The sequence below is a fragment of the Carettochelys insculpta genome, chromosome 3, assembly GCF_033958435.1.
Source record: "Carettochelys insculpta isolate YL-2023 chromosome 3, ASM3395843v1, whole genome shotgun sequence".
NCBI lineage: Eukaryota > Metazoa > Chordata > Testudines > Carettochelyidae > Carettochelys > Carettochelys insculpta.
Genome location: NC_134139.1, coordinates 126,313,662 through 126,340,034, shown reverse-complemented (window position 1 = coordinate 126,340,034; position 26,373 = coordinate 126,313,662). Strand labels below are relative to the sequence as shown.

General features: G+C 42.1%; 1 protein-coding gene across 1 annotated transcript in view; it reads right to left on the bottom strand.

Moving 5' to 3' along the window:
- SEC63 (SEC63 homolog, protein translocation regulator) overlaps nucleotides 1-26,373 on the bottom strand; it is a 94,893-nt gene that overhangs the window by 2,632 nt on the left and 65,888 nt on the right. The window contains exons 12-20 of the mRNA XM_074990781.1: nucleotides 25,452-25,606; nucleotides 24,691-24,838; nucleotides 18,836-18,918; nucleotides 14,035-14,094; nucleotides 13,621-13,779; nucleotides 11,700-11,858; nucleotides 10,683-10,784; nucleotides 5,948-6,046; nucleotides 4,212-4,316 (exon numbers count right to left, since the gene is read on the bottom strand). Of these exons, the coding sequence (XP_074846882.1) occupies nucleotides 4,212-4,316; nucleotides 5,948-6,046; nucleotides 10,683-10,784; nucleotides 11,700-11,858; nucleotides 13,621-13,779; nucleotides 14,035-14,094; nucleotides 18,836-18,918; nucleotides 24,691-24,838; nucleotides 25,452-25,606 (1,070 nt within the window). The remainder of the gene's footprint in view (nucleotides 1-4,211; nucleotides 4,317-5,947; nucleotides 6,047-10,682; nucleotides 10,785-11,699; nucleotides 11,859-13,620; nucleotides 13,780-14,034; nucleotides 14,095-18,835; nucleotides 18,919-24,690; nucleotides 24,839-25,451; nucleotides 25,607-26,373) is intronic.

Below are 26,373 nucleotides of genomic sequence, written 5' to 3'. Positions count from 1 at the left end.
TCAGTTGCTGTCTTTTCTTCAAGCATTTGCTCATATCCATTCAACACAGGTGAGTCCAAGCAATGTTCTTGGAGGTGGGAAGGAGTCTGAAGACATGCCTATAACAGAGCTTTTCCAAAACCAGCATAATCACTGGCAGATTGGGTGATGGCATCGTGGGATGTGAAAGTACATACTGAACATTGCACCCTTGTACATGTCCTAGATGGAGATATGAGTTAGGAAGGCTGTCGAAGAGGCCTGCACCCTGGTGAAGTGTGCTCTCACCAAAGGCAGCCTTGTCAGCTCCTAACACATCCAAAAGCAAGAGGTTATCCGGTTACAGATCCTCTGCTTGGACACCAGGAGACCTTTCATTTGTTTGAAAGAGCGATGAAAAGCCAGGATGGCCTATTTAAGGATTTTGTCTGATCCAGTAAAAGGCAAGAGACTGCCTGATGTCCAGGGAATGAAGGTGCCTTTCCTCATTGGTCTAAGGTGGTTTAGGTTAAAAGACCAGAAGGAAGATGTCTTGGCCCACAGGGAATGCAGAAACCACATTCTGAAGGAAGTCTGAGAGAGGTCAGAGCTGCATCTTGTCCTTAAAGACGACACTGTAAGGCAGCTCCAATGTCAAGGCGCAGAGTTCAGTGACTCTTCTGGTGAATGTTATTGATACCAAAAATGCTGCCTTCCATGATAGCTACAAGAGGGAGCAGGAGGCAATGGGTTCAAAAGGCAGTTTCATCAGCTGGGAGAGGATCAGGTTAAGACCTCACCGGCAGAAGGGGGCTCAAAGCTGCAGAAAAAGTCTCTTGAGGCCCTCCAAGAACCAGACTGGTCATTCTGTGTGAAAACACTGATCGGCATTGAATTGGAGGATGGAGGGCCGAAACTGCTGCCAAGCATACCTGGACTGATGAATGCACTAGGCCCTGATGCTTCAGATGGAGATGGTAATCCAAAATAGTTTGTACAGATTGAACCTCTCTAATCTGGAACTCTCTAGTCCAGCAATATCCGTAATCCAGCGTGATTTTAGTTATTCAGATGACCTCTGATTATGGGTGTGGCCAAGTTTCCCGTGGTCCGATAAAATTTGTTTACAGCCACCAGTCCTGACTCAGCATTCTGTGCTGTTATTTAGCAGTAATTTAACCCTAAATGTCTTCTAAGAGCCCAGTAAGCAGTGGAAGTGTTGGTAATGTGCTAGACAATGTTAACATTTCATGGTCTGAAAGTCTCTTGTCTGGCACAAGTCAGGTTCCGAGGGTGCTGGACAAATTCAGCCTGTCAGGAGGGCTCAAAGGGAGAATCCCTTTACCTGCAGCACACGCTGAGACTGTAGGCCATTTTGATATGCACATCTGCCTGGTTGTACACTTTCAACCCTCCAAGAGAGCAAACAGCACCTGAACATGAAGCAGCCACATGGTCGTGTGGAGGGACAGTAGGTCGGGATGCCGCAGATGACTGTGCTCCTGGGACAGCAGAGCTGGTTCAATGAGCAGAGCCATGGCAGAAGTGCTGCAAGGTTCACAGTTCTGAACCACTGCTGAGGCAGTCACATGGATGCAGTAAGAATGACTCAAGCCCTGCCCTGCCTGATCTCCTATAGGATCTTGCTGATGATGGAAACTGGAGGAAACGCACAGAATAGCCTTCCTGTTCAGGGAAGGAGAAGTGTCCAGGAGGGATCCTTTGTCCATAGCTCAATGGGGAAGATCACAAACTGATATTGGTTGGCACCTATCATAAATCTGAGGAAGCATCTGTGATGATGAAAACACTCATCCTTGAGACTGAAGGCAAGATACCAATCTCCTAGATCCAGGGAGGGGATGATGAAGGCTAGGCAGACCTTGGGGAATGTGTCACAAGGTTGCAATTTAGGTCTTGCAGGTCCAGAGTGGACCAAAGGTTGCCCTTGACCTTGGGGATTAAGTAATAATGACACACAACTCTCCTGTACTGGGGCACAACCTCCTCCACTGCACCCATCTACAACAACCCTGACTTCCTGCATGAGCAGGTTCTCATGAGAAGGGTCCCTGAAGACGACGGGAGAGAGTTGGAAGAGGGGGGCGTGACAAGGCATCTGCCCCACACTGGCTCTGCAAGGGTTAAAACCAGTCTTGAGAGGCTGAGTGGTAGGCAGCCACAGGTGGGTCTGCAGACCATTAGGGCCCAGCTGAAGGTGTACAAATAGGGGCTCCTTGAGAAGATCAAAAAACAGCACACACTTGCTCCAGCAGCAGAGCAGAGGGGATCTGGCTGCCAGGGAAACTAGAGGCTTCCTGAGACCGAGTAGTGCTGGAGAGAGGTGGACAGAGATGGGGAGCTCTGGCCTGACCGTATTGAGACAAGGCCTGAAGGTACTAGGGCTGCAAGGAGGCAGCCAGAGCAGCAGGGCACTGCCACAGGACTGTACCATGAGGGAAAGGCACCTTCGGCTGGGAGGGACCTGGAGGCTGAAGAGAAAGAGAAGACAGGTAACTGAGGGTGAGACACTGGTCAGCAGGGGGCACAGCTTGGCTGAAGAGCTCATTCCCATGCAGAGCAGGAGAAGGCTCTCCACTGGTGAGCTGCTCTCTGTAACAGAGGGGTATAGGTGAGAGTTTCAAGGTGGAGTCTTCCTGAACTGTGCTGAGCATCCAATGGTCCATTGCTATAGCATGCCAGGCCAGAAGGGTGTAAACCAGGGCTGGGCAAAATATGGCTCACAGGTTGGATTTGTCAAACCAAGCCACTACATCTGGCCTGCAGACATGGTGAGGAGTTTCAGGCAGTCTCGTTGCCTGCCACTGCCCTGGCCCCCCTCCCCACACATGCTGCTCAGAAAAGCAGCTTCAGGGCCTTGTTTTGTTTCTCAACAGCTGTGAGCCCAGGGAAAGGGGGGAGAGGCTGCAAGTGCTGCCCCCACCCCCTGCATAATCCCACTGGCTAATTTCTGGGCTCTTCTGAGGCACACGCTGGGAAGTATAGTGCCAGTGAATGGCATCAGTGAGGGGAGCGGTGCCAGGATATGGGTGACCTGTGATCGTGGGGGGTGCCAGTCCTCAGCGCCAGTATCCTGCAAGTGCCAGCGGACGTGGACCTCTATACATCTACCTCCTCCTACTGGTGAGCCATGCCACAAGCTATGTTGTGCCACCTCTGCCATCAGGTTGACAGCTGTCTGCCCTTTGGTAGTCATGGGCAATCTCTGGCGCAATGCCACCCCTCTAGAGTGGGACTGTTGTCTACTTGGGGATTGAGGCAGGTCAAACATAGGTTTTCCCCCACATACTGAAGCACTTGTACTTTGTGCTGAATCCAAGCCCTGCCCCTGTAGGGCCCAGGCTAACTCCACAGAGAGCGCTTTTAAAAGAATCTCTCCTGCCTGGTTTGTGGCTGGAAAGATTTACAAATTCAGCACTTGTCACTAACACGGGCTTCTCCCAAGCAGCGTGAGCACACCCATCGTGCGGGTCACCAATGGGCAGGCATGCAACTACAAACACACACCTTAAAAGTGGGGGAGCCAGACATGCCCCACTCCAAGGCAAAATCCTTAAGAAACTAAACACTGCTAACCACTAAGAGGGAACTATTTACAAGTAAAACAACTACTACTGAGGAGAAAAATGAAAGCAAGGTCTGCAGCACTGCAGTGCCAAGCACTGTCACTGGTGACGACAAGAAACTGATGGGACAGAGGATCCTGCAGTGCCTGATATAGCGCGGCATATGCACACCTCTCCTGGGGACACTGGGATATTGCTGAGGGAAAATCTGCCAGCATCAGTGCCTACGCTGAGCACATGCACCAATGCTGGATGGAGAGGAGCAAACACTCGAATTTTCTTCGCTATCTGAACTGTGGGACGAACTCAGAATGAAAAGCACCCTGGTATATTTAAATACATATAAACAAGCTTATCTGAGAGTGGGTGACTAATAAAATGAAATTGCTGTTAGTGACCTCATTCTTGGTGTTTCCTAAAACAAAAACAAAAACCCAGACTGAGATTCCGAACATTGTTCTAAATGTGTAAGTCTATAGCATTTATATATCACACAAATAACTGGCAGAAAAGAATTGTTCAGATTTGAAGCGTCAGTTTTAGAATTATTGAATCCAAAGCTAGAAGTCAGCAATTTCATACTGCCTCACTTCTGCTCAGCTACTTGGGCATTAAAATCTGTACGAGGTGATTTTCAGCAAGAAATCAATTTGTGTTACTTATCACCTTCAATTGTTTAACCTGGTCCAAACCCATAAACGAATCCGATCTTAAATAAACGGTGTACTGGTAGTTTCCAGGTTTGCTTGGTGCAGGAAACTTCAGTTCTACCTAAAAAACAATTACAGGCATTTTTATTCTGAACAAACCTTCAAAGGATACATGTGAACAACTTGTAACTGGTTTCTGTACCTTAGCACACAGTACATATCACAAAATAAGACTGAAGGATTTTTAGTTGTTACTTAAGAATGCTACCTTTGTCCAAGATCCACAGCACAGAAAAATAAGTGTATAAAATAGCCACAAATGGGTACCAAAGAGAGGGGCTATGTAAGCACAATATCTGCAGCTAAGGATTAAACTTTAACACTACATCAGTTTTATTGTTTGTAGTTCTGGCAGAGTCATATGTGTTTAAAACTTTCAGGAAAATAAAACAGTTCTGTACTTCTGAAGGATAAAAAAAAACTATAGTAATTTTAGAGATTAAATAACTAGCTCATGGAATGTATTTAATGCACTTTATCACTACTGCCACATTATACTGCAGTTTACTTAGTATATTGTTAATAAGTAAAAATGGAGCACTTATTTCTTAAACACAGAGTGACAGGATTAAATATTCAACAGGATTTTAACAGGAGAAATTAATGTAATTTTAAATGATGAAAGATTTTAAAATTCTACTTTTAAGAACTAGAAAACGACTGCCTCATTGCCACATGACAAGTACATATTTCTGTGGCACTGAGAATTTGCTCAGAAATCCCAGAAAAACAAAAAGGTAAAATGCTAAGAGTAAATACAGCGGGAGCTGAATTGCATGTTACTGCTTATCTTGGATGATTTTTGCACTTAATACCTCGCTTGGTCTTTGATGGTATGACAGACAAACTTAAAAAAAACTCATTTGAGTAGAAATGTTTTATTTCCAATAATAAAATAAAAAGCAATTGAAGGAACAAAATTCTGTGAAATTTGTAGGATGACCTGACATAAGCAACATAAAAACAAGAGACTTCCTTTTCTGAAATATTTTATCTTATTTCAATAATTATTAAATTAACCCATGTAGTATGACAAAGTAACAAAAACTGAAATCACTTCAAACCTATGATAATACCCCTTGCTGTCTTATGTGAAAAACCATACAGATGGAATTACTGTATTTCTATTACACCAATTCTTTTCATGTAACAGTTTTATTTTATAACATTAAACACTTCGAAAAGCAATGTTCCAACTTTAAAATTCTCTGCTAAAATGTAACAATAATATAACATTGTGGTATGTCAACTGCTGAAATTGGTGATTTAGTATACTCTGGTGTCCAGAAGTTCATCACTCTTAACTGTCCTAAGTTTATTTCAAAGCTCTCAAACCAGATGAATCCTGCCTGCCATCAACTTTTCATGCCAAAATCAACCACAGTTCCTCATTACCAACCTCACTTTTTTCCATCCTCAATTTTGGAAAGGCAGGAAGCCAGAATAAAACTATCCAAAAGTTATGTTCCTCCAGGAAGCTTTACAGTACTATGAGACCTTTGCCTATGTTTAATCAGTCCGATGGAGGCAAACTCTCTCTATCCGAGAGAGAGAGAGAGATTATGAAACACGACATTGCAATTCAGAACATGCTATGTAAATATATTCCTACTTCATATAAACCACTGAAAAGTAATTTATAAATATTTAAAATTAAGCCTTTGACAATACACAAAGCTACAAATCCTTTACCTCTTCTCTATCCTTCAGTGTGCACACATGATATGGCATAGATACTAATGTCAGATCCTTCCGATCTGCAATATACAGCCACCACCATTCTTGTTTTTCCTGTGGGGTTAAAAAAAATAAATTGAAAGACTAGAAAGTAGAGGTAACATTTTGTAAGGCCTGGCATACCATAATTTATTATAGTCTAGGGTAGTAGTTTATGCTTACATTTATCTTAACAGTATATATTCACTCCCTTCAGCGTGTAGATTTCTGGGGCCTGGCCTATACTAAAATTAAATTGACATAGCTACATTAGTCAGAGTTAATCAAAATTTCATAGCCCGAGTGCGAGAGTCAGTCTGACCTAATCTCAAGGACAGGCATAGGTAGGTAGAGAGAAGAATTCTATCAGTCTAGTCACTGCCTTTAGAAGAGATGGATTAACTACACTGGTGGAAAAACCCTGTCCATTTATGCAGGAAGCATCAACTCTATGGTCTCACAGGCATAGCTGCAGAGCCAAAGCTGTGCTACTGTAATGAAGATAGTGAGCATACACAGCCCACTTAGCGGTACTATACAGGATAAAATAGGAGCTAAGGCCTGTATTTTTTGTTTCGGTTATAGAAGAAAATGGATGGGAGAAACTAAAATGCCAGTTCTGGTCAGCTATCTTCTCCTTATTTAACTTGTCTGGTGGTCTGGCAAACAGACAACGCAATATAAAATAAATTGAAAATCGCTCTCTAGAGGGAGACTTGGACATATTATTGCCTTCATACTAATGTATGATATGAAGTTGTTTCAACGCTAATAGCTGCTGAAGTGTTTCAACTGCTTTGAAGGAACTCTTCTGCTGGTCCAAACTGAAGGGCAGGGCTTAAGCTTAGAAAATCTAGCAACAACACAGGACAACTTCCTAATTCCATAGATGAGAGGCATCTTTTAAATGATGTGTAGAATGGGAAATGATTCCTGGAATTTGGTGAAACACACTTTCAATCTCAATTAATTTTGTAACTATATTTTTTGCTTATAAATATTTAAAATTAACCCTTTGACTAGACACAAATCTACAAATCCTTTACCTCTTCTCTATCTTCCAGTGCACACACATGATATGGCATAGACACTAATGTCAGATCCTTCCGATCTGCGATATACAGCCACCATCATTCTGGTTTTTCAGAAGCCAACAGGATTGCACAGTAACCAAAGAATTAAATTGATATTTAAGTTACAAAATAACAGTAAACTACACCTTTTAGTTTTTAAAAGTGACTGCTTTTAAAACTAGTAAATTGCAGAAACCCACTAAAATATATACACTGGACAAACAGAAGGCCTTTTTTTTTTTTTAATGCCCTCAATAGAATCCTGAATTCCTATCACACTAGTGAATATTAAGGCTGAGACTGTGAAAATAACCTGACATACTATAAAAATGGAAAATTAATATAACAATTAATGGGAAAGGACCTGCATCTATGCTCAGTAGCATCCCTGCTTTTTGTGTATACTGGGTCAGTCAATACAAATCAGGACACGCAGGGACCTATGCATAAACTGATTTTTAAAGTTTAGATTGTTCTAAGCTTAAAATTATTTTAAATTTTATGAAGTTTTCTGTATGCATGTTGTTACATGTTGATATCAAGGACAGATGATTTTTTCATTTAAATTAAAATTTAAAAATCAGATCACAATTTAAAATAATTTTGATAAAGATGGATTCTATGCAGAAACAATTTTTACATTTAAGTATGTAAGAGTCAATGGTAGCTACAGATACCTAAAACATGAGGGTAGGTCTACACAGCACAGTTATTTCAAAATAACTGCTGTTATTTCAAAATAAGTATCCTACCATCTACATAACGAAGTTGGTAAACCTCATTCTACCAGGAATAGCACCTATTTCAAAATAGCTATTTTGAAATAGGTGCTGTTAAGAGAGAATAGTGCCTATTTCAAAATAAGACATAGTGCAGCCAACAGCTATTTCGAAATAGGCTCTGTGTGTGTAGATGCTGTATTTTGAAATAGCTGAGTGCTAATTCAAAATGTCTTTCATGAGTAGCTGGGTTACTTCAGCATATTTCAAAAATAAGGCTGCTGTGTAGCCATACACGTAGCCATATATGTAGTCTGAATGATGAGGGACACACTAGAGATAGGCAAAACTTTTCAGCTTGAATTATTCACAGATAAATGAAAATTTGGGTGAAGCAGGAAACAATAAAACAACTAATTTTGACATTTATGAAATGAAATATTTTTTCAGACTAGATCAGCGGCTTCCTGCCACCCGTTTCCACTAGCAGCCACTGCAGCCTGGAGCCACATCCCACGGTGAAGTCCCAGCTTCTCCAGGACTCAGCCCAGCTCCCTGCCCAGCCCCAGTGAGTCTGTTGCCAGCACTGCTGGGTGGGGAGCGGCTGGGAAAGCTGAAGGCATTTTCTGGCCTGAGAAGTTGAGGGAGGAGGGCAGGGAGACCCAGACTGTGTGTGGGGACAGAGAAGTGGGTGGGCAAGTAAGATCCAGTTTCAGTGGGCAGGTTAATCCTGGAGGTGGGAGGGCAGGTTTGGAGCTATTTTGTGTTTGGTCCTCGGAACATGTAAAAAGTCATCACGTGGCCCCTGATGAATAAAGGCTGGCCATCCCTGGGCTAGACTGACCAGCGACTTAACCACTAATCACAAAACCTAAGAGATGGAAGGCAGTGAACCCCTCATCTTACCTATAGCCTGCTGGTTTAAGAACTATTCCAAGAAAGAAGCCCCAGGTTCAAATCCCCATTCTACTTGGTGTGAAGGCAGGATCTGAACTCGGGTCTCCCACCTCTCACTCTCTTTACTCTGAAAAGCAACACTAAATTTCTGCGTAATCTGAGGCAGCACAAGGATTTTAAGCTACTAAGAATAGTAATTTTTCAAAAAGTAAATAACCGACAAACCTAACTGAGGGCTACATTTCAGTATGGAATGTCATGAATGCTCACAAAATTGAGGGAACTGTTGTGAAGCAGCAAAATGAGTTCAGGGTACAGGAGGTGGTTCTCGGCTGGGAGAGGGTGGGGCCACAAATGAGGGGTCTGAGGTATAGGAGGTGGAAAAGAACAGGAGTGGGATCAGGGCAGGGTCAGGGGGCTGGGGTGCAGTAGGAGGGGAGGGCTCCTGCTAGGGATGTGGGGTTTGGGTGCAGGAGGGTGCTCTGGGCTGGGATATAGGGGTTTGGAGTATGGGGGGAGGATCAGGCAGAGCTGGGGGAAGTGTCCTGGGGAATGGGAGCAGTGCAGGCTCCAAGACACGCTTATCTTAAGTGGCTGCAGGACTCCTTTGTGGAGATGTAGCCAGGCAGTTCGCTGTTCTGACCCATCTGCAAGTTCTGTCTCAAACTTCCACTGGAAACAGCTCCCAATCAATTGGAGCTGCAGCACCAGTGGTTTGGCTGGGTGTAGGGCAGCATGCGGAGCTTCCTGGCTGTTCCTGCTTCCACGAGCCAGGAAGTGCCATGTGCACAGCGGGGTGAGTCCCCAACCTCATTCCCTACTGGGTGCTTGAGGGCTAGTGTAAAAGGTCTGACTGGCTGGACATAGCCTGCCACCTGTAGTTTGCCCACCTGTTATGGTAGTGCTACTGCTCTGCTATAACATTCTGTAAAGAGACAAGGATTATAAGAAGTCATCATACAAGAGCAGCTCTCGGCAGCAGATTCTGTTGGTTTTGTGACCAACACTGAGCAACAGCTCAATGGAAAGAGCACAAAAGAAGCTGATAGTGGAAGTTGCACCTTTTCTGCTCAACAGGGCCTTAAGAACTCATACATCAAAGTTTGGGAAATCCAGTGTAAAATTCAGTTTTCCAAAACGCAATGCCAGAACCAACTTTTTTACCTAACTTCATCAGACAAGCAAGCAATGTATAAAAAAGCAATCTTAAAATTAGAATTAACTTTAACACACTACCTAAATTAACTATTTTAAAATATATTTTAGAAATGTGCCTGTGACTGAGTCCATTTGCTCAAGAATGCCTCATGAATGAAGAGAACTAGGACCACCAAATTTAGTATGTACCATCCTCCTATCATAACTTAAAGCAAGAAAAATGTGTCGGGAAAATGGGATGTGCCTGGAATCAGACTGTTTCTCGTTAAATCTAAAGCAGGCGGTCTGATTGAAGGGACATTTATGTTCTATAGTGAGCACAGGGGCAGCAAGTATGGGGAACAGTTGCACTGCAGAGTATGGCCACACCTGTAAGAGTGGCCAGCCAGGGTTGGGGCTCTGTGTGTTACATATAAGTGGCCTCCTGCCCCCAAAACATTCCCCAAAGCCCTTGGCCCCAGCACCAGACACAGAAGTCGGGGAAGCATCCTGATGGCCCACAGCCCTGCTGCCACAGCCCGCAGGTAGCAGCTGCAAGAAAAGGCTGGGTAACAGCCCTGATACTGTGTCGCCCTCAGGAAGCACTGCCAGCAGGGCAGCACAGGCCCAATCAGCCCAAAGATGGGGTCAGCCAGCTCAGCCCCCATTGCTCTGCACCCTGCCTGGGAGGAGCCACTGGCAGGACAGTGCAGCCATACCTGGCCTTAGGGCTCCCGAGCCCCTCCCCAACACAGCAACCCCCTACCCTGAGGTCCCCCCTCCCCAAAGACCCAAGCAATGACATGTAAATCCTCTTGTTAAGTTATATACTTTGGTTGATTAATTTCCCGTTGCCAAGCTCTAATGAAGTATACTATTGCTGACCTCAGGAAAGTAAAGACTGTAAACAGGATGTGTTATCTTTGATTTGGTTTCCAAAAGGGCTCGCTCCTTTCTCTGTATACTTTGCTGTAATTCTTGCCATTCCTGTTGAAAACAAAGACTTAAAGAACTATTTTAGTAATCTCTTCTCCTATTAAAAATCAAACCCCAGCACCTCATGAAAAGCATACAGACAGCATGGTAAATGCTTATTGTGAAATGTGAGGCTTAACACAAACAAGCCAGTGTAGATAAGGTTCAAATTCTAAAGCCTGATGCTTAAAAATCAAATGGCAGTGAAACACAGACCAGTCACAACACTTCTTAATATGTACTTGCTCCCTCTATAAATCTGCAAGGCTGCTGCATTAGTCTCATGCAAATCACTCGAAGATTTCTTTTTCAATCTTACCTTCAAAATATTCATCAATAGCTAAGCAGTTGATTGGCCATAACCATAGTTAACTACACTTAATTACTCACTTGTACTCCCCATTTGTTGCATCTAAATGGTCTCTCTTATTTGTAAAATTTTTGTTGTATGAGACCCTAGCACAACAGGGTCCCAATCCTTGAATGAGGCTTCTGGATGCTGATACAACCCAAACTCACAAACATTTAATTTACCAATTTAAGCAAAAAGCTTTAGAATTTACTTACATACACTCACTCTCCTCCCACTGCTCTGTGGGACGCACACAGAATCTATTATACAATGTGCAATAGTAACTATGTGCAAGGATGTAAAATGTAATAGGAGGTTTTATATTGAAATCTCACAGCAACTGTCATATTAAGTTGAAAAATGTTATTACATTCGTATGTTAAAACTGAAGTTTCATTCCTTTTGTCCTTACCAATACATTGGACGAGGAAGGCTTGATATAACTTTCTCCTGAAAGAGTTCATGATACTATTTCATCCTTGTGTTGTTCAGCTTGAGGTAATTGCTAAAGTAAAAAAAAGTTTTCCCCACAACTCCAGAGACAGAGCCACCCCCCAACACAAAGTAAAACTTACAGCTTCATCATCCTTGTTTTGTTTCTCATCTTGTTCTCTGTCGGAATCCCTTTCACTTCCATCATCTTTTTCACTTTGAGAGTCCCTGTTGGTTTCTTCTTCCTCAGACTCACTTCCTTTATCAGAAATTTCTTCTTCTTCCTCCTTTATTATAGCTTCCTATAAACAAAAAACAAACCATCTGTTATTCCCATGGGCAGCATGCCTGTACTCCAACTCTGACGGTCATGGATTCTTCAGTCTCACTTGAAGTCTAATATTTGACATTGAAATGCCATGTTGGTATTCCATTGTTTCAGAAAGTGTCTTTGGATGAAATGTAAAACAGATTTCATGACTATTTGTGGTTCAAATACAGAGGGAATGAAACACCCCACAGTACGAAAAAATTATGATGTAAGAGACAGCAGTACCTAAACACTTATTGCCAGGTATATTTGTCCACTGTTTATGCTCTCGAGGGAACACTGGGCCAAAAAATAATTCTGCACACACTATTTTAAAATTCTGCAGATTTTGTTTGTGAAAAAATATAATCACATCGATTTCAATTATTTGCTGGCAAGTATTTTAAAATAAACTACAAAAATAATTGAAAAAGGTGTAATTATATTATTGTGTTTCTGTGGTATATTGACAATTATATATGCAGAACTCTGAAGAATTTTAACAATTTTAATTAGTTGGTGCAGAATTCGTTCAAGAGTACCAGGGTCCTGTGTTGCACAATCGGGGTGCAGACATCTCAATCTGCTCTGGGGGTGTGGGGGAGGTGGAAGAGCATATGCAGACATCACGGCTTGGTACAGGGCTCTGAGTTTTTCTGGGGAGGTCCAGGTGAAGGTCTCATGCACTGAAGTACCACAACACCATGCTACCATGAAGAAATACTTTGGGTCAAATTCCATCCTGGTTCAGTGGAAAAGATAAGGCAGCAATCATACATAAAACAGATGAAAAAAGGGGATACTGTTAGCAATTGAAATAAATTAAAAGTTATGGCTGTGTAGAAATTAATATGGGAAACTAAAGACACCACCAAGTTAAAAAAAAAAACAAAACAAAAAACTAAGGCTTCCAGGGCTAAGGAGAGCAAAAAAAAAACCCCTAACTATATTAGGAACAGCTCCCTGCTGCACCATTCGCCCCACATTTGAAAAGCAGCTTTAGGGCCCTGTTTATCTTACAACAGCTGTGAGCTTGGGGGAAGGAGGGAGAGGCTTCATGCACTTCCCCTGTCCCCACCAGCACAATCCTATTGGCTGGTTTCTGGCCAATGGGAACTGCATATCTGAAGCACAGGCACTGTGCGACATCACCCGCTTCTCCTCAGGCTTGTAGCTGTTCAGAAACAAATTGCCCCTGTTATGACCAGACATGCAGGGAGCCTGCTTGAGAAATCGCTGGGCTGCTGACCAGGAGTTACCAGGTAAGTTTCTTGGCCAGAATCTACCACTGGTACTCCAGCCCCTCCCTCCCCCAACATTTTGCCCTCACTTCTGCCCCCACGTAACCCAAACTCTCTGTGCCCCCTCCCATACCTATGCCCCCTCCCAGACTCTGCACTCCAATCCCCGGCCCCAGGTCACAACCCCCTCCTGCCTTAAGTACAGCCCTAGCCCCTGCACCCACTCCTTCACCCCAGCCCATCTCAGGTCACAAGTGCCTCCTTCACCCAAACTACCTCCCAGACCCACCCCCCCACACTCTCTTGCATCTCAGTCCTTTACCCCAAGGTCTCTTCTACACCTAAACTCCATCCCAGATCCCTCACATCCTTCATTAATATCAAGGAAGAGTTCAGCCCTCGATCACTTGCCAAATTCTTGGCGTGTCCTTCCCATCAAACATTATTGCCCACCCCACGCCTGGATGAATTAACAGTCCCTTCTGGCTTTAAAAAAATCTTTCAATGTAATACCCCATTAGCTTGCTTTTGCTTCTGTGGCTTTGGCTGCTGCAATGATGGAGGAGCAGGCTTCTTTTTCAAAGGTTTTTTTTTCTTTGTTTTTGATGCCTTTTTGGCTCCTTTATTCTTTTGTTGCCATCCTCTGTTCTTAATTTTGTTGGCCTCTCCTTGCTGTAAGGAAATATGGTGGTCAAAGTGTAGGCTGATTAAACCACAGTAAATATTTATATTCAGACGCAATCTTCATGTACTTCAAATGTTTTAAGATATATTACTTTAAAAGCTATGTTATACTGGATATTTGTATAGGACTTTGTGACCAGCTATATCACGAGTACATGAATGACTCATTCAAAATCTCAGTGAAGATTCATTTCTTCAACTAGAAAGCAAAGGCACTGTGATATAGACAAATTCTCAGCTTACCCCATCCTCCACAGGTTGCTCTTCTGCTGAACAGATGGACTGTTCCTTTTCAAACACTTCCTGATAAAGGAAGAAAGATGAAATCTTAGTGTCATCAAGCACGGATACTTAGAGACAATTACAATGTCACATATACTAAAACAAAAATTTAATTTAAATCTTAAGAGATTTTGTTCATTATTTAGAATTCCATTTCCAGTGACAATCATAAGACACTAATTCACCAGCGCTGAAAAGATTAAGTAAAAATTCAACCCTTTGTAGAGGATTTTACCAATACTTGCATAGTTCATCTATTTCAAAAATATTCAAAATAATCACAGTGCTGTCTTGCACTGAAAGATTTAATTAAACTAGAAACTGTGAAAATTCTGTACCACAAAATGAAGCAGTAGTAGTAAAATGCAAATTCTTTCCAAGGCACATGAATATTAAGACACAGGAACTCCATATCTAGCCTGTCATTCATGGAGCACAAATCAAGCCAGAAATATCAATGTTTAGATTAGCAAAACGTAATACTTTTTACCTGCCTCTCTCTAGAGGAACAGAAGCATCTTAGGCGGAGAAGTATTTTTCAGTTGTTACATACACAGCACAATACCAGTTATGTGGCACAAAAATTCAGGGCAATATCATAAATGCACATAGCTTACATAAAATAATTTGGGTTGCCAGTACACATTCTAATTTTAGAAGCTATTATCTGTTTAGTTTTTAACCATGAGAAATGTAAATACATTGTTTAAAGAGTTGTTTTCGACACAGTAGCAATAGCAAAATTGACTAAATTTTACATTTCGGTGCATTGAAAATGTCAAGATTATAGTGCATAGCAAAATTCATTTAACTTGCTATACTGTTACATGTTGTACGTTAGGAAAATACAATTATTCCAAATCTACCAGGTATTCAACTTCCTCAAATTTTATTTCATACAAACAATACAAAAACTACACAGAGCCATTTTAAGCATTAAGTTTAGAAAGTCAAGCACTCAGAAGTTAGAAAATGTGAGAATATTGTCTGTACAGCCTAAATTCAGCCCCCTTGTGAGAGTGCACTATGAAAAAAAATCTTTAATTTCATGATCACATACCACCGTGTACCACAGGGCCCGTGTCTCACCGGATTCAGAGCACAAAATGAATAATGCGCTGCTGAGGCATCAGCTATCCAATACTTTGTATCATTCTCCTCACAATGTGTGGCCCTAGGCTTTGACTTACTTGACTTAAAAACACCCTGGTACTCTAAATGGAGCATCGGCCATCCACAAGTCTCCTCCACTTCACTCTGACTCAAAACAAAACTTCCAGCTGACTCCAGGAGTACCCCAGCTGCTGTCTTCAACGTCAGTAGATCTTCTCCAAGTTGCTGGAGGTCTCTCTCTTCAGTGTTTTCCTTGCAGGTTCCATGTGAGACCTTGACAAATTATACTGGATGATGGTTTTCTGAGAGAGTGACCTAACCATCCCCACTTCCTTCTCTTGATTTGAACGTCAAGTGGCTTTTGTCCTGCTATATTCCAAAGCTCCTCATTTGTGAAACTCTTGCTGTTTGATGTGAAGGATGTACCTCGGGCATCTGTTTATGAATGTCTGCAGCTTGTGATTTGAAGATTTCTTTAGTATGCCAGGTCTTGCTTCCATACAGAAGCATATGCTTCAAGTTTGTATTAAAGATCCGCAGTTTCGTCTTTGCAGCTTTTACTTGTGAACTCCAGATGGGACCAAGAGTCTTGAATGCAGCTGCTGCTTTTCCTATCCTGGCTCTAATATGCTTGTTCATTCCTCTGTCTCTGCCCATAATACTCCCCAAGTAGCTGAACTGCTCCACTTCTTCCGTGTCATCCCCTCCACGCGTGATGGTGTTGCTGTTGGACTGGTTGGTCTTCATTGCCTTGGTCTTTCCCTTATTAAGGCTCAGTCTAGTCACTGAGGCAGTTCTGCCTAGCATTGCAACTACTTCTTCCATGCTTTCATGTTGATGTGAAAAGAGGGTGACAACATCAGCAAAATCAATGTCCTCCAGCTGTTTGAAAAGGGGCCCTAGGCTTTATTTACACATAATTCAAACCCCATTCTGAAGACAGAATTGATTTTCTCCAGAGATTTTCCTATGGAGCTCATTGTTACAATTTGTGTGCTTCAAACATTAATCAAGCTATCATCACAAACCCACTCAGAGATGATAGCAGGGTATTACCCCCTTTTTAAAGATCGAAAGCTAGGCTATAGAAAGAATAAGATCAAAAGCATCCACCAATTTTAGGCACCCAGTCGAAACACTAAGGACCTGGGATTTCATACGACATAACACTGTATAGCACTTAACATGTTCAAGCACAGTTCTCATGGACTTGAGTTGGAGTTGCGCGTGCTCAGTTTCTCTCAAAACAAAGGTACCATACTTGGTGACAAGAAAAGAACGTACACAATTAGTGGCCACACAGGAAAAGCATGGAATTCTGTGGCACAGTGAGGGATAGAATCCAGCTCCTCGGGACATGAGACCCTTTCCCTTCAGTTTCTACAGTACTTTGCCTTATTCACTACACATTCCAGGTTCTGCACCAATGACACAGGGATCTTACAGACAGCAGCTTATTTTACTATACAACCCTGATTCATCCCCAGAACAGGTCCACCCTTCCCCACAACCAAGAGTGACTGGTGATTTGCCCCTCTTGCCTGAAAACTAGAAGATGCACACATGTTTCAAACAAAAGGATTTATTCTCCTGAAGTCTTTATTTTGCCAGCAGGAGGTAACTGGTGTGCAGATACCACTGCCTACCCTACTGATCAATACTGTTTCATTGTATTCCTCATCTGCCCATTTCCATCTGTTGTCTCACACTTCGTTTGGAAGCTCTTTGGACCTTTTGTTCTGTGTTTGTACAATGCCAAATGCGAGAGTCCTCATGTAGGTCAGATGCTACAGTAAGACAAATAATAATGAAAATGCCAGCCGTTGGGAATTTTTGTGACATGAAAACCTATTTGAAGCTGGGCACATACCACTGACCCATTTCACAGATCAATGTCAGTGCTGGACAGCAATCATATGAAATATTTTAGCCACTACAAGTGAGAGTCATGTTTGAATGGCTGTTTAATCAGCGAGTAAGTCTTTGACCAATATTTAAAAACTCGGTTCACCAAAAAAAAGATAAACACGTGTGCTTTAAGCTGGTCTATGAAAAAGGAAAAACTGGGGCAGCTCTCAATGAGGATGGGTTTTTCTATCTTTGTGCTTAGCCAGTTGTACAATTCTCGGGGACATTGTGCGATATTAAATCTTTGGTTGAAATATCAACAAATGCTGAAGATTAGTGTTTCCAAGTTATCAGAAATACTACTTCAAAAATTAGCAACTACAGCCAGCCTCCTGCAACAAGAAGCTTTGACTGGGAAAGACACCAACTAAAGAAAAAATGTCAGCTAGCAAATTATCCAAGAGGCTAACAAAGATGTGATGGATGTGAGAGGAAGCTAATTATTTCTGATGGTGGCTAATGACTAATGGCAACACTTTGAGACAGAGTACCATAAATTCATCAAAAAACATTCGCAGATAGAGAAAAATGGAGTGCTAGGAGCTCTGGCTCAGAAAATCCACTGATGGAAGGCTTTACGGAAGAAGGGTTCTCCGGCAAACAGTTGGTTTTAAAGACTTTTCTGGAAAACCGCAGTTTGTTTTGTGTATTTCTGGAGAGACCAGAATTGGTATTGGCATATCAATCATAGTGATGTTATCTGTCTCATGGAACAATTTCAATTTCAGAATCAATCAAAATAGTTTTCAGAAATAAGTGGGTTTTTGTAAGTCCAATCACAGGTCATCTTTCATATACCAGGTCTACACAATGGGTGCTATAGTGCTGTAGCTATGACACTGCAAACTGTAGTACACAAAACATTGAGAAAAGACATTTTACTGTGTCTACAGGAACTCCTCCTACCTGAGCAATGGTAGCTAGGTCAACAACACAGGAACTCCTCCTACCTGAGCACCATGATTATGTCAACCTAAGGTTTAAGTGTATGCCAGGCCTTAAGACTGCAGGTTTTAATCTTCAGATTTGGAGAAAAAATTGAGTATTGTCTAGGAAATGGGATATTTATGAAGACAAAAATACATCAGCCAAATTTAGATGATTGAGGTTTGGCTTGTTTTCCCCTTCAAAGTAGGCTACCTGGTGCCCAAATTCAGCCTGTTTTCACATGGCTTAGACTAGCCAGAAAGGTGATCCGTTACATATACATCTTCTGTACTCAGCTGAATTATTTTTATGGAAACTTCTCTTGTCACTATGATTCTTCTATAAGTGTGCACCTGTTGCAAGACTAGACTCTTATCTATGTGCTATGGCCACCAAACAAAAATAAGCTGCAACTTTTTATCTTCTTTTAAAAGATGTACCTTTGCTATTTAATCTATTAAACTAACTCTATTATTGCTATTAAACTCATGACAAGCACTACCACTGGAACTTTCAATGTGAACTAGTGCAAAAGCTATCAGCCAGCCTATTAAGGGTAAAGTTATTCCATAACCTTTTCAGAACAAGATATTCCATTGAATCTAACTAGTGTAGTAAACAGAATTAATTGTCAGCTTTCCAACATGAAACAAAACCCTTGAGGAACAGAGGCTGTTTTGACAACAGAAGAGTTTAAGAATGGTGTCTTAAAATCAATTACCATAAAAATTAACAAGAAATCAGCCCCAAACAAAAATTCTAGGTTATTGCAACACATTTGAAAGTAATCAAAAGTCATATGTTGTCTACTTACTGCCATTGTTTGCCTTGTTAATGTAACCAAAACAGTGACTAGCGATCCCACTGTAATATTGTTGCTGTCTTCATCATCCAAAACTAAGGGAAAAGAAAAGTTAATGAACAATGGTTAAATGGAAGTATAATCAATTTCACATTTATTTTTTGAATTAAACATTACTTCAGTGAGAGATACAATTGTGAGTGTAATCATACAAGTTTTCCAGTGAACTCAACAGAAAAGAATTCGTAAATATTTGCAAGAATAAAGACTTTCATCAACATCTTTAAATAGTCTTATTTAGAATACTTTAACAGAATGAGGAGAAATAACAAACTTTCATATTATAAAATACCACTTACGAGCAAGGGGGCTAAATTACAGTTCTGGGAACCATAAAAATTGGTTATTTACTTCTAGTCACTGTTGTTCTTTGAGATGTGTTGTTCATGTCCATTCCACTTCTATGACTATCAGAAGGTTTCTCCCCTAGCAGCATCCACTGGAGTCCATGGAGACCCCTGAAGCAGCATGGGGCATATATACCCCTGACAACCCTCTGCCCTCTCATTTCCTTCTTCCAGGAACACTCCAATGCAGTGGAGGTGGGCAGCGTATGGAATGGACAGGAGCAACACATCTTTAAGAACAGTTATGAAGGGTAATCAACATTTTTTTCTTGAAGTCATTGCTCATCTCTATTCCATTTAGGTCATTTCCAAACTGAATGACCAGAGGAGGGTCAGAACTCATGTGGAAATGAATTGCAACACTGCTCTGCTGAAGGCTATGTCATCCCTAGCTTGCTAGATCACCTAGCGAGAGATGAACGTATGACTGGAGAACCAGGTAGCTACCCTGCATATGTGCTGGATGGGCACCTGCACTTGGAATGTGGCTGAAGATGCTCGGGCCCTGGTGGAATAAATCATGAGTGCTAAGGCTGGCACTTTTGCAAGATCATAGCACGCCCTAATTCAGGATGTGATCCATACCAAAATGCACTGGAAGGAAACTGGGAGCCCTTTCATTCTCTCAACTATTGAGATGAACACCTGAGGGGACTTAAAAAAAGGCTTTGTACGACAAATAAAAGGCCAAAATGCATCTAAGAAGTGAAGCATGTGTTTTTTTTTTTTACTGACGTATGGTTTAGGGAGAAAGGCCACAAGGAAGATATTCTGGCTTATAATAAAATTTGGCACCAACTTAAAGAAAACCACTGGATGTTGGTGTAGCTGCACCTAGTCTTTAAGGAAGATGGTGTAAGTGATTTTCAACATTAGTGCCCTGAGCTCAGGCACTTCTAGCTAAGGTGACAGCCACCAGAAAGGCCACCTTCCAGGACAGGCAGCGTAAGCATGTTGCCATGAGTTCAAATAGCAGGGCCATTAGATGACCAAGCACCAAGATGAAGTCCCAGAGGAGTAGGGGCTAATGTATATGAGGGTACTACCTCTCTAGTCTCTTGAGGAAGGGGTTTACCAGTGGGTTAGCTAAGACTGAGCTTCCCTGGGTTCCTGGGTGGAAGATGGAAATGGCCAGTAAGTGAACCCTGACTGAAGATGTGGACAACTCCTTTCAGATCAATGCATAATTTAAGATAATGGGGATCAAAGCCTGCAGCACACGGGTTCCCTTCTTCAAGGAACAGATGGAGAAGTGCTTCCACTTGTCCTGACAAGCAGGTTGGGTAGAGGGCTTTCTACTTCCCAGTCTCGGACTGACTCAGAACACCGGGTCCTCAGCACAGGTCAACCATGAAGCTTCCATACCATGTGGTGGAGGGATTCCAGGTTGAGGTGAGGTCCTAGATGTAAAGGCACCCTTGCCTGCATCCACTGCTATTCATGTCTCAGGGAAGAGCTAAAGGTCTGTCCATGGCGAGGTTCAGCAGGATGGTGAACCACTGCTGCCAAGGCCAAGCCAGCACTATCAGGATTAGAGAGACCTCTGACTGGCAGACCTTGAAGATGATCTGGGGAAAAGACAGCAATGCACGGAGGAGGTGGTATGCACATCCCCTAGTGAGCCCAGGATATGCTCTGCATAGTGAGCAAATCTAGGTAGGGAAACTCATCTTCAGAACATGGTCAAGGCAACATTCAATCTGAGGGACCACATCACTGTCGTGTGTCAGTCCTGACAGACAACACATCTGCCATGAATGCAGACATGGAACATGTGGCATGCCAGACCATGATAGTTCTGCTTGGGACCATGTATCTTGTGTCCTCATGTCACCAAGGTGCACACACCACGCCAGGGCTGAGGCATACATGATCAGCTAAATGGAAGGCTGTGATTTGGCAAACGGTACCCTGCTGTACACATCTGGTTCCTGCAGCCACCATCAGAGGGCATTCAGCATGTGGGAAGGCACAGTGACCCCTCTGTCCAGTGGATCTTGGGCTTGTACAGGTAATCAAACTTACCATTATTATTGTAGACTGGCATACTCTGCGTTCAGCCATAAGACTCAGAAACCTCACGAGTTTCTGGCTTTCGTAGTGGGAAATAGCTGAAAATGCTTGATTATGTCCATTATGGCCTGGTAGCAGGACTTGGCGGAATGCTCTGGTTTGCATCTCGTCCAGACAGGGTCCTACAAACGCTATGCTGTGTGGGCACTAGAGCAGGATTTGGCCTTATGGAACACGAAGCTGAGGTTGAGGAACATGGTTTGAGCGAGGGCTATAAGCTCCTCTACCTGTTCCCACAATCTGGCCTCGATGAGCCAGTTGTCCAGGTATGGAAACACCTGGCCCAATGTTTCCAGAGGAAGGCAGCTATGACCGCCATATGCTTCTAAAACATGAGGGGCTGTTGAGAGTATGAAACAGAGAAAGTAATTCAAACTGGTAACGGGAGGGATAAACTGTGAACCTGAGAAATCACCTGCGGGTCAGAATGACAGAGATATGCGAGTACGCATCTTTTAACATGAAAGATCCCAGGAGGGTATAATGGAGACCAAGGTTACCATATGGAACTTTGCTTTCTTTACGAACATGTTGAGGTCTTGCAGTTCTAGAATGGGATGCTGCGGTGTTTTTCCAACCACAGAGGTGTTAAATGTTATTACATTATGGTCGCTACCACCAAGTGGTTCAGTTATATTTCATCTTGGACCAGATCCTGCATTCCACTTAGGACTAAAATCAAGAATGGCCTGTCCTCTTGAGGGTTCCAGAACCAGCTGCTCCGAGGAGGAGTCGTTTAAATTGTCAAGAAATTTTATCTCTGCATCCTGTCCTGAGGTGACATGTACCCAGTCAATATGGAGATAGTGGAAATCCCTCCATATATCTTCTGTAATCAATCCTGGCATGTCACAGCGGCTATTGCCTTCCTGGTCAGGCAGCGGTAATATAGCCCTACTGCTATATTCTGATTAGAGCATGAAATTATTATCCATACAGATTTTAGGTAACCATTTGGTTCAATTAAGATTTTTACTTCATTTTATTCTATACTTTCTTTCATATACAGTGCCACTACCCCACCAACAAGACCTGTTCTGTCCTTGGGATATATTTTGTATGCTGGTATTACTGTGTCTCATTAACTATCTTCATGCCACCAAGTTCTGTGATGTCTATTATATCAACATCCTTGTTTTACAGCAGGCATTCTAATTCACCCATATTATTTAGACTTCTAGTGTTTGTACATATGCACTTCAAAAACTTGTCACTATTTTGTTATCTGCCATTACATGATGTGACTGAATGGAACTCTTTCATATCCTATGAGATATTACCTGTATATTTTACCATCTTCCATCTTCTCCCTCTTTACTAGGGCATACAGAATCTCCATTTATAAAGCCTATGCTAAGGGATGTCCATCCAACCCACGTGCTCCTTTGCACCTGTCAGATTTCCCCCGGCCATTAAATTTAAAAAGACTGTAGAGCAGTTTTTAAACTAAGTGCCAGCAATCTGGTACCATTTTGGTTTAGTTGGATCCCATTCTTCCTGCATAGGCTCTATCTTCCCCAAAAGCGTCCCAAGTTCCTAACAAATATAACACCCTTCTAGGGAGTTATTCATGCACCGAGACCCGGCAGTGCTGCCCATCTCCTGGGCTCTGAGTGTGGAGCTGGAAGCATTTCCAAAAACACTACACTGGAGGTCTCAGATTTTCATCTCTTATTTAGCAGCCTAAATTTGGCCTCCAAGACCTCTCACCTCTCCTTTCCTATGTCACGGGTACCAACACACACCACAACCACTGACTCCTCCCTATCAGTAAATATAAGTCTATGTAAATGTCTTGCAAGATCTGCAACTTTTGCAACAGGCAGACAAGTCACCATGCAGCTCTCCTAGTCATCACAAACCCAACTATCCACGTTTCTGATGATTGACTCTCCCACTAACAACAACCATATCTTCCTAATAACTGGTGTTCCCTTCCACCGAGAGGCATCCCCAGTGCAAGAATATACCACAACATCTGGAAGCAGAGTCTCAACTATGGGATCATTTCCCTTTGCTCCAACTGAACAGTCTCCTCCTCTGAGACTCACCCATAGGGCAGGTTATCATAAATACTGTATGGGTGCAATAAACTGGATAGCCCCACTCTGTTGCTGGTCTTCAGTCTGCATTCTCTTTAAGCTAACACTCCTGGATTTTCTCTTTTTTTCAAATCAGGTGGTTTTGATTTTCATTTAAATAATGTTAAGTCTATCTAGCCCCCTTTAAATTCCTGTTAGCTGTTCCTGTTCACTAGCTCCTCTGGTCACTTAGAATCTGACCTTCCTGTGTAAGCCCGTCCCTACTTAAGCATTGATGGGTGTTAGGTATCAAAGCTTCCTGAAGAAACGCTCAACCTTGCCTAGCAGAGTGCTAGCTTCAGCACATGGTCCTCCAAACAAACAAGCTCAACCAAAGGGTATTTTTCAGGCACGCAGCAAGCACAATATAAACATACACACTACAGTCAAAAAACTTACCCCTAGGATCAAGTAATCACTCCTTCTCCTGAAGGATTCCCTCGCAAAACTCATCTGTTAGCTTCTTTTGTTCACTAGCTCCCAGGCTTAAAGCCCTGAGATTGAGGCATACCCTGGTCCCAGAAAGGGGGAAGAACCCCAACTACAAAAACACTAGTTAGCTAGAACTACATACAACAAGATGAGATGAAATGACCACTAGAAAAGGCACTTGGGGAATGCAAAGACCGACACACTCCAACAATTGTGACAGGCGGCTGGGGCGGAGGGTTAGCAGGGGGTATACATGTGCTACCGTGGAGGCATCACACCACACAGCTCTACAGCTGAGTCAATGGGTACCACTATGGGACAATCATGCACACATCATACTACACTTTGAGAATCTGGCATGCAGTGCCTGCCCACCTAAATGGAACGGACATGAACAACCAAAGAACTATGATTTTCCTGACCTCTGAGTGATTACTATGTTGCTTTCAAAGCTGCAACACACTTAATTCCTTCCCACAGAGGAAGAAATCAGGAAAGTGTGCCATTTTACAGGTCACATAAATAATGTAACAGAGAGGGAGCCGTGCTAGTCTGTATATTATCAAAACAAAAAAGCAGTCAAGTAGCAATTTAAAGACTACCAAAATAATTTATTAGGTGAGCTTTCATGTTTTTGGTTCTCTGTGCCTTAAATATTGAGTCTGTTCTGGTCCGGCTATGGTCTGAAGTGGACTTGTCCCACAAAAGCTCACCCAATAAATTATTTTGTTAGTCTTTAAAGTGCTACTTGACTGCTTTTTTGTTTTGATAAATAATGTAAGGAATTGGTGTTTAAAAATCACTTATCACTGCCAGCAGACTCTCCAGCTGTCAAGGAGTATGTATGCAGCAATGGAACAACATCCCATCTTACCTTGTGGTTTTATATCCATGGTGACATGGGGGAAGCTGCCTAATACAGCCATAACTTCCTCATATTTTTCTTCTTCAAGGAAATGGAGTAAGTTGCGGCGATCAGATCCTTTCAGACTCACCATGTCCTGGATACTTTTGATTTTGAACTTGGTTGAAAAGAGAAACACACTATGAAAGAACATTGCTCAAAACCAAACTCTAGTTAATGTAACAGTGGTGACACAAGCAAGCTGTTTATTCATTTCAGTCCCACTACAATAATTATAAATCTTGAGCTAAAGTAGAAATTAAATTTCTGTTCCATTTAACTGTTGCATTTAAGATACTGTTTTGGAGGAATATCAGAATAGGAAAATGTATCTTCTTCAATACTAGGTTCAGGAACTATGTAATTAACTCAACATACCTTTGATATTTCAGGTATGTCCTCACAAAACACTCCAAATTATGTTTTGTGGGAGGGCACAGTCTGAAGTAAACAAGATGTTGTGCTTTGCCTTGTATGCCTATCCTATATTTTCCCATGCCATAGATCATAACTCCTTGTTAACTGTGATGAACAGTCACACTTCATTTGTAAAGCCAACTGTTACAGTTTAAGGAACATAAAGCACGAAGACTCAAGAGGTACTGCATGCCTGAACAAAGGCTTTTTATTCTGCGAACTATTAATAAGTTTGCTTAGTGAGAGACAGAGCCAAGTTAAAGGAGGAAATGTAAACAAAACAAAAAGACTGAGCATCATCTGTAGCTTTATACCTTTTTATGATTGGAAACTCGCCTTAGATTGTCCTCTTCAATATGAGGGAGCTGCAGAAGGGGAGACTTGAACTGCTGAAGTCCTTGGACAGTCATCTGTGAAAGCTTCATACAGTTTTCCAAAGATCCCAGTGATGGAGCATGGAATTCCCTTTCTTGGGGAAATGAATGTTACAAGAGCTTGTTTTTCCAGTATATTTTGAAATGTGCAATACACGATGTATTAAATTAACATATTTTTATCAGCTCAGCACATTATAAGTTCATAAGAAAAGACGTACAATACCTTATAATGCATATGGCATTTTCTTAATGCTGTACAGCTTTTAAATAGTTGCCACTGGAGCCTAGTATTCATGGCCACCTTGCTATAAAAGCTGTTGCTGTATAGTTTAGCAAACAATTTAGTGCCTGTTAATGTTCTTTCTTTAGGTTGTGCTAAATTAGTCAAAGGACTGTGTGAAAGAATAATGTACTTTCAAAGCACGATAGGTTGGTCAAGACATTAAGGAGAAAGATGGGATAGCTTGCCTATTTATTATAATCCAACTGCTTTCAGTTCTAATTTTCTTCTTAAAATGATGAAGCACCAGGATTAAATTCCTGCAACACCAGAAACTAGTTTGCTTTAGAAGATTTTTTGCATAACCTCCTAGACACAGAGCAGCATTTTAAAAATAATTAACTAAAACGGTCATTAGGGGAGGTTACTGGTATTCTTTTAAAAACAAAATGGATCTGTAACTGTACTATTTAACGATAATGCCACAGCAAGGCACTGAGGACATGGGATCATCAAACCAGTAAAACAACAGTACTGAGGAGTGTTCTAAGACAGAACAAGGTGTATTCATTGTTGTAGGCGTAACCAACCCTTGGCACTAGAGGTGCGATTTCTAGCTTGCCCAGATGTATCTGTGTT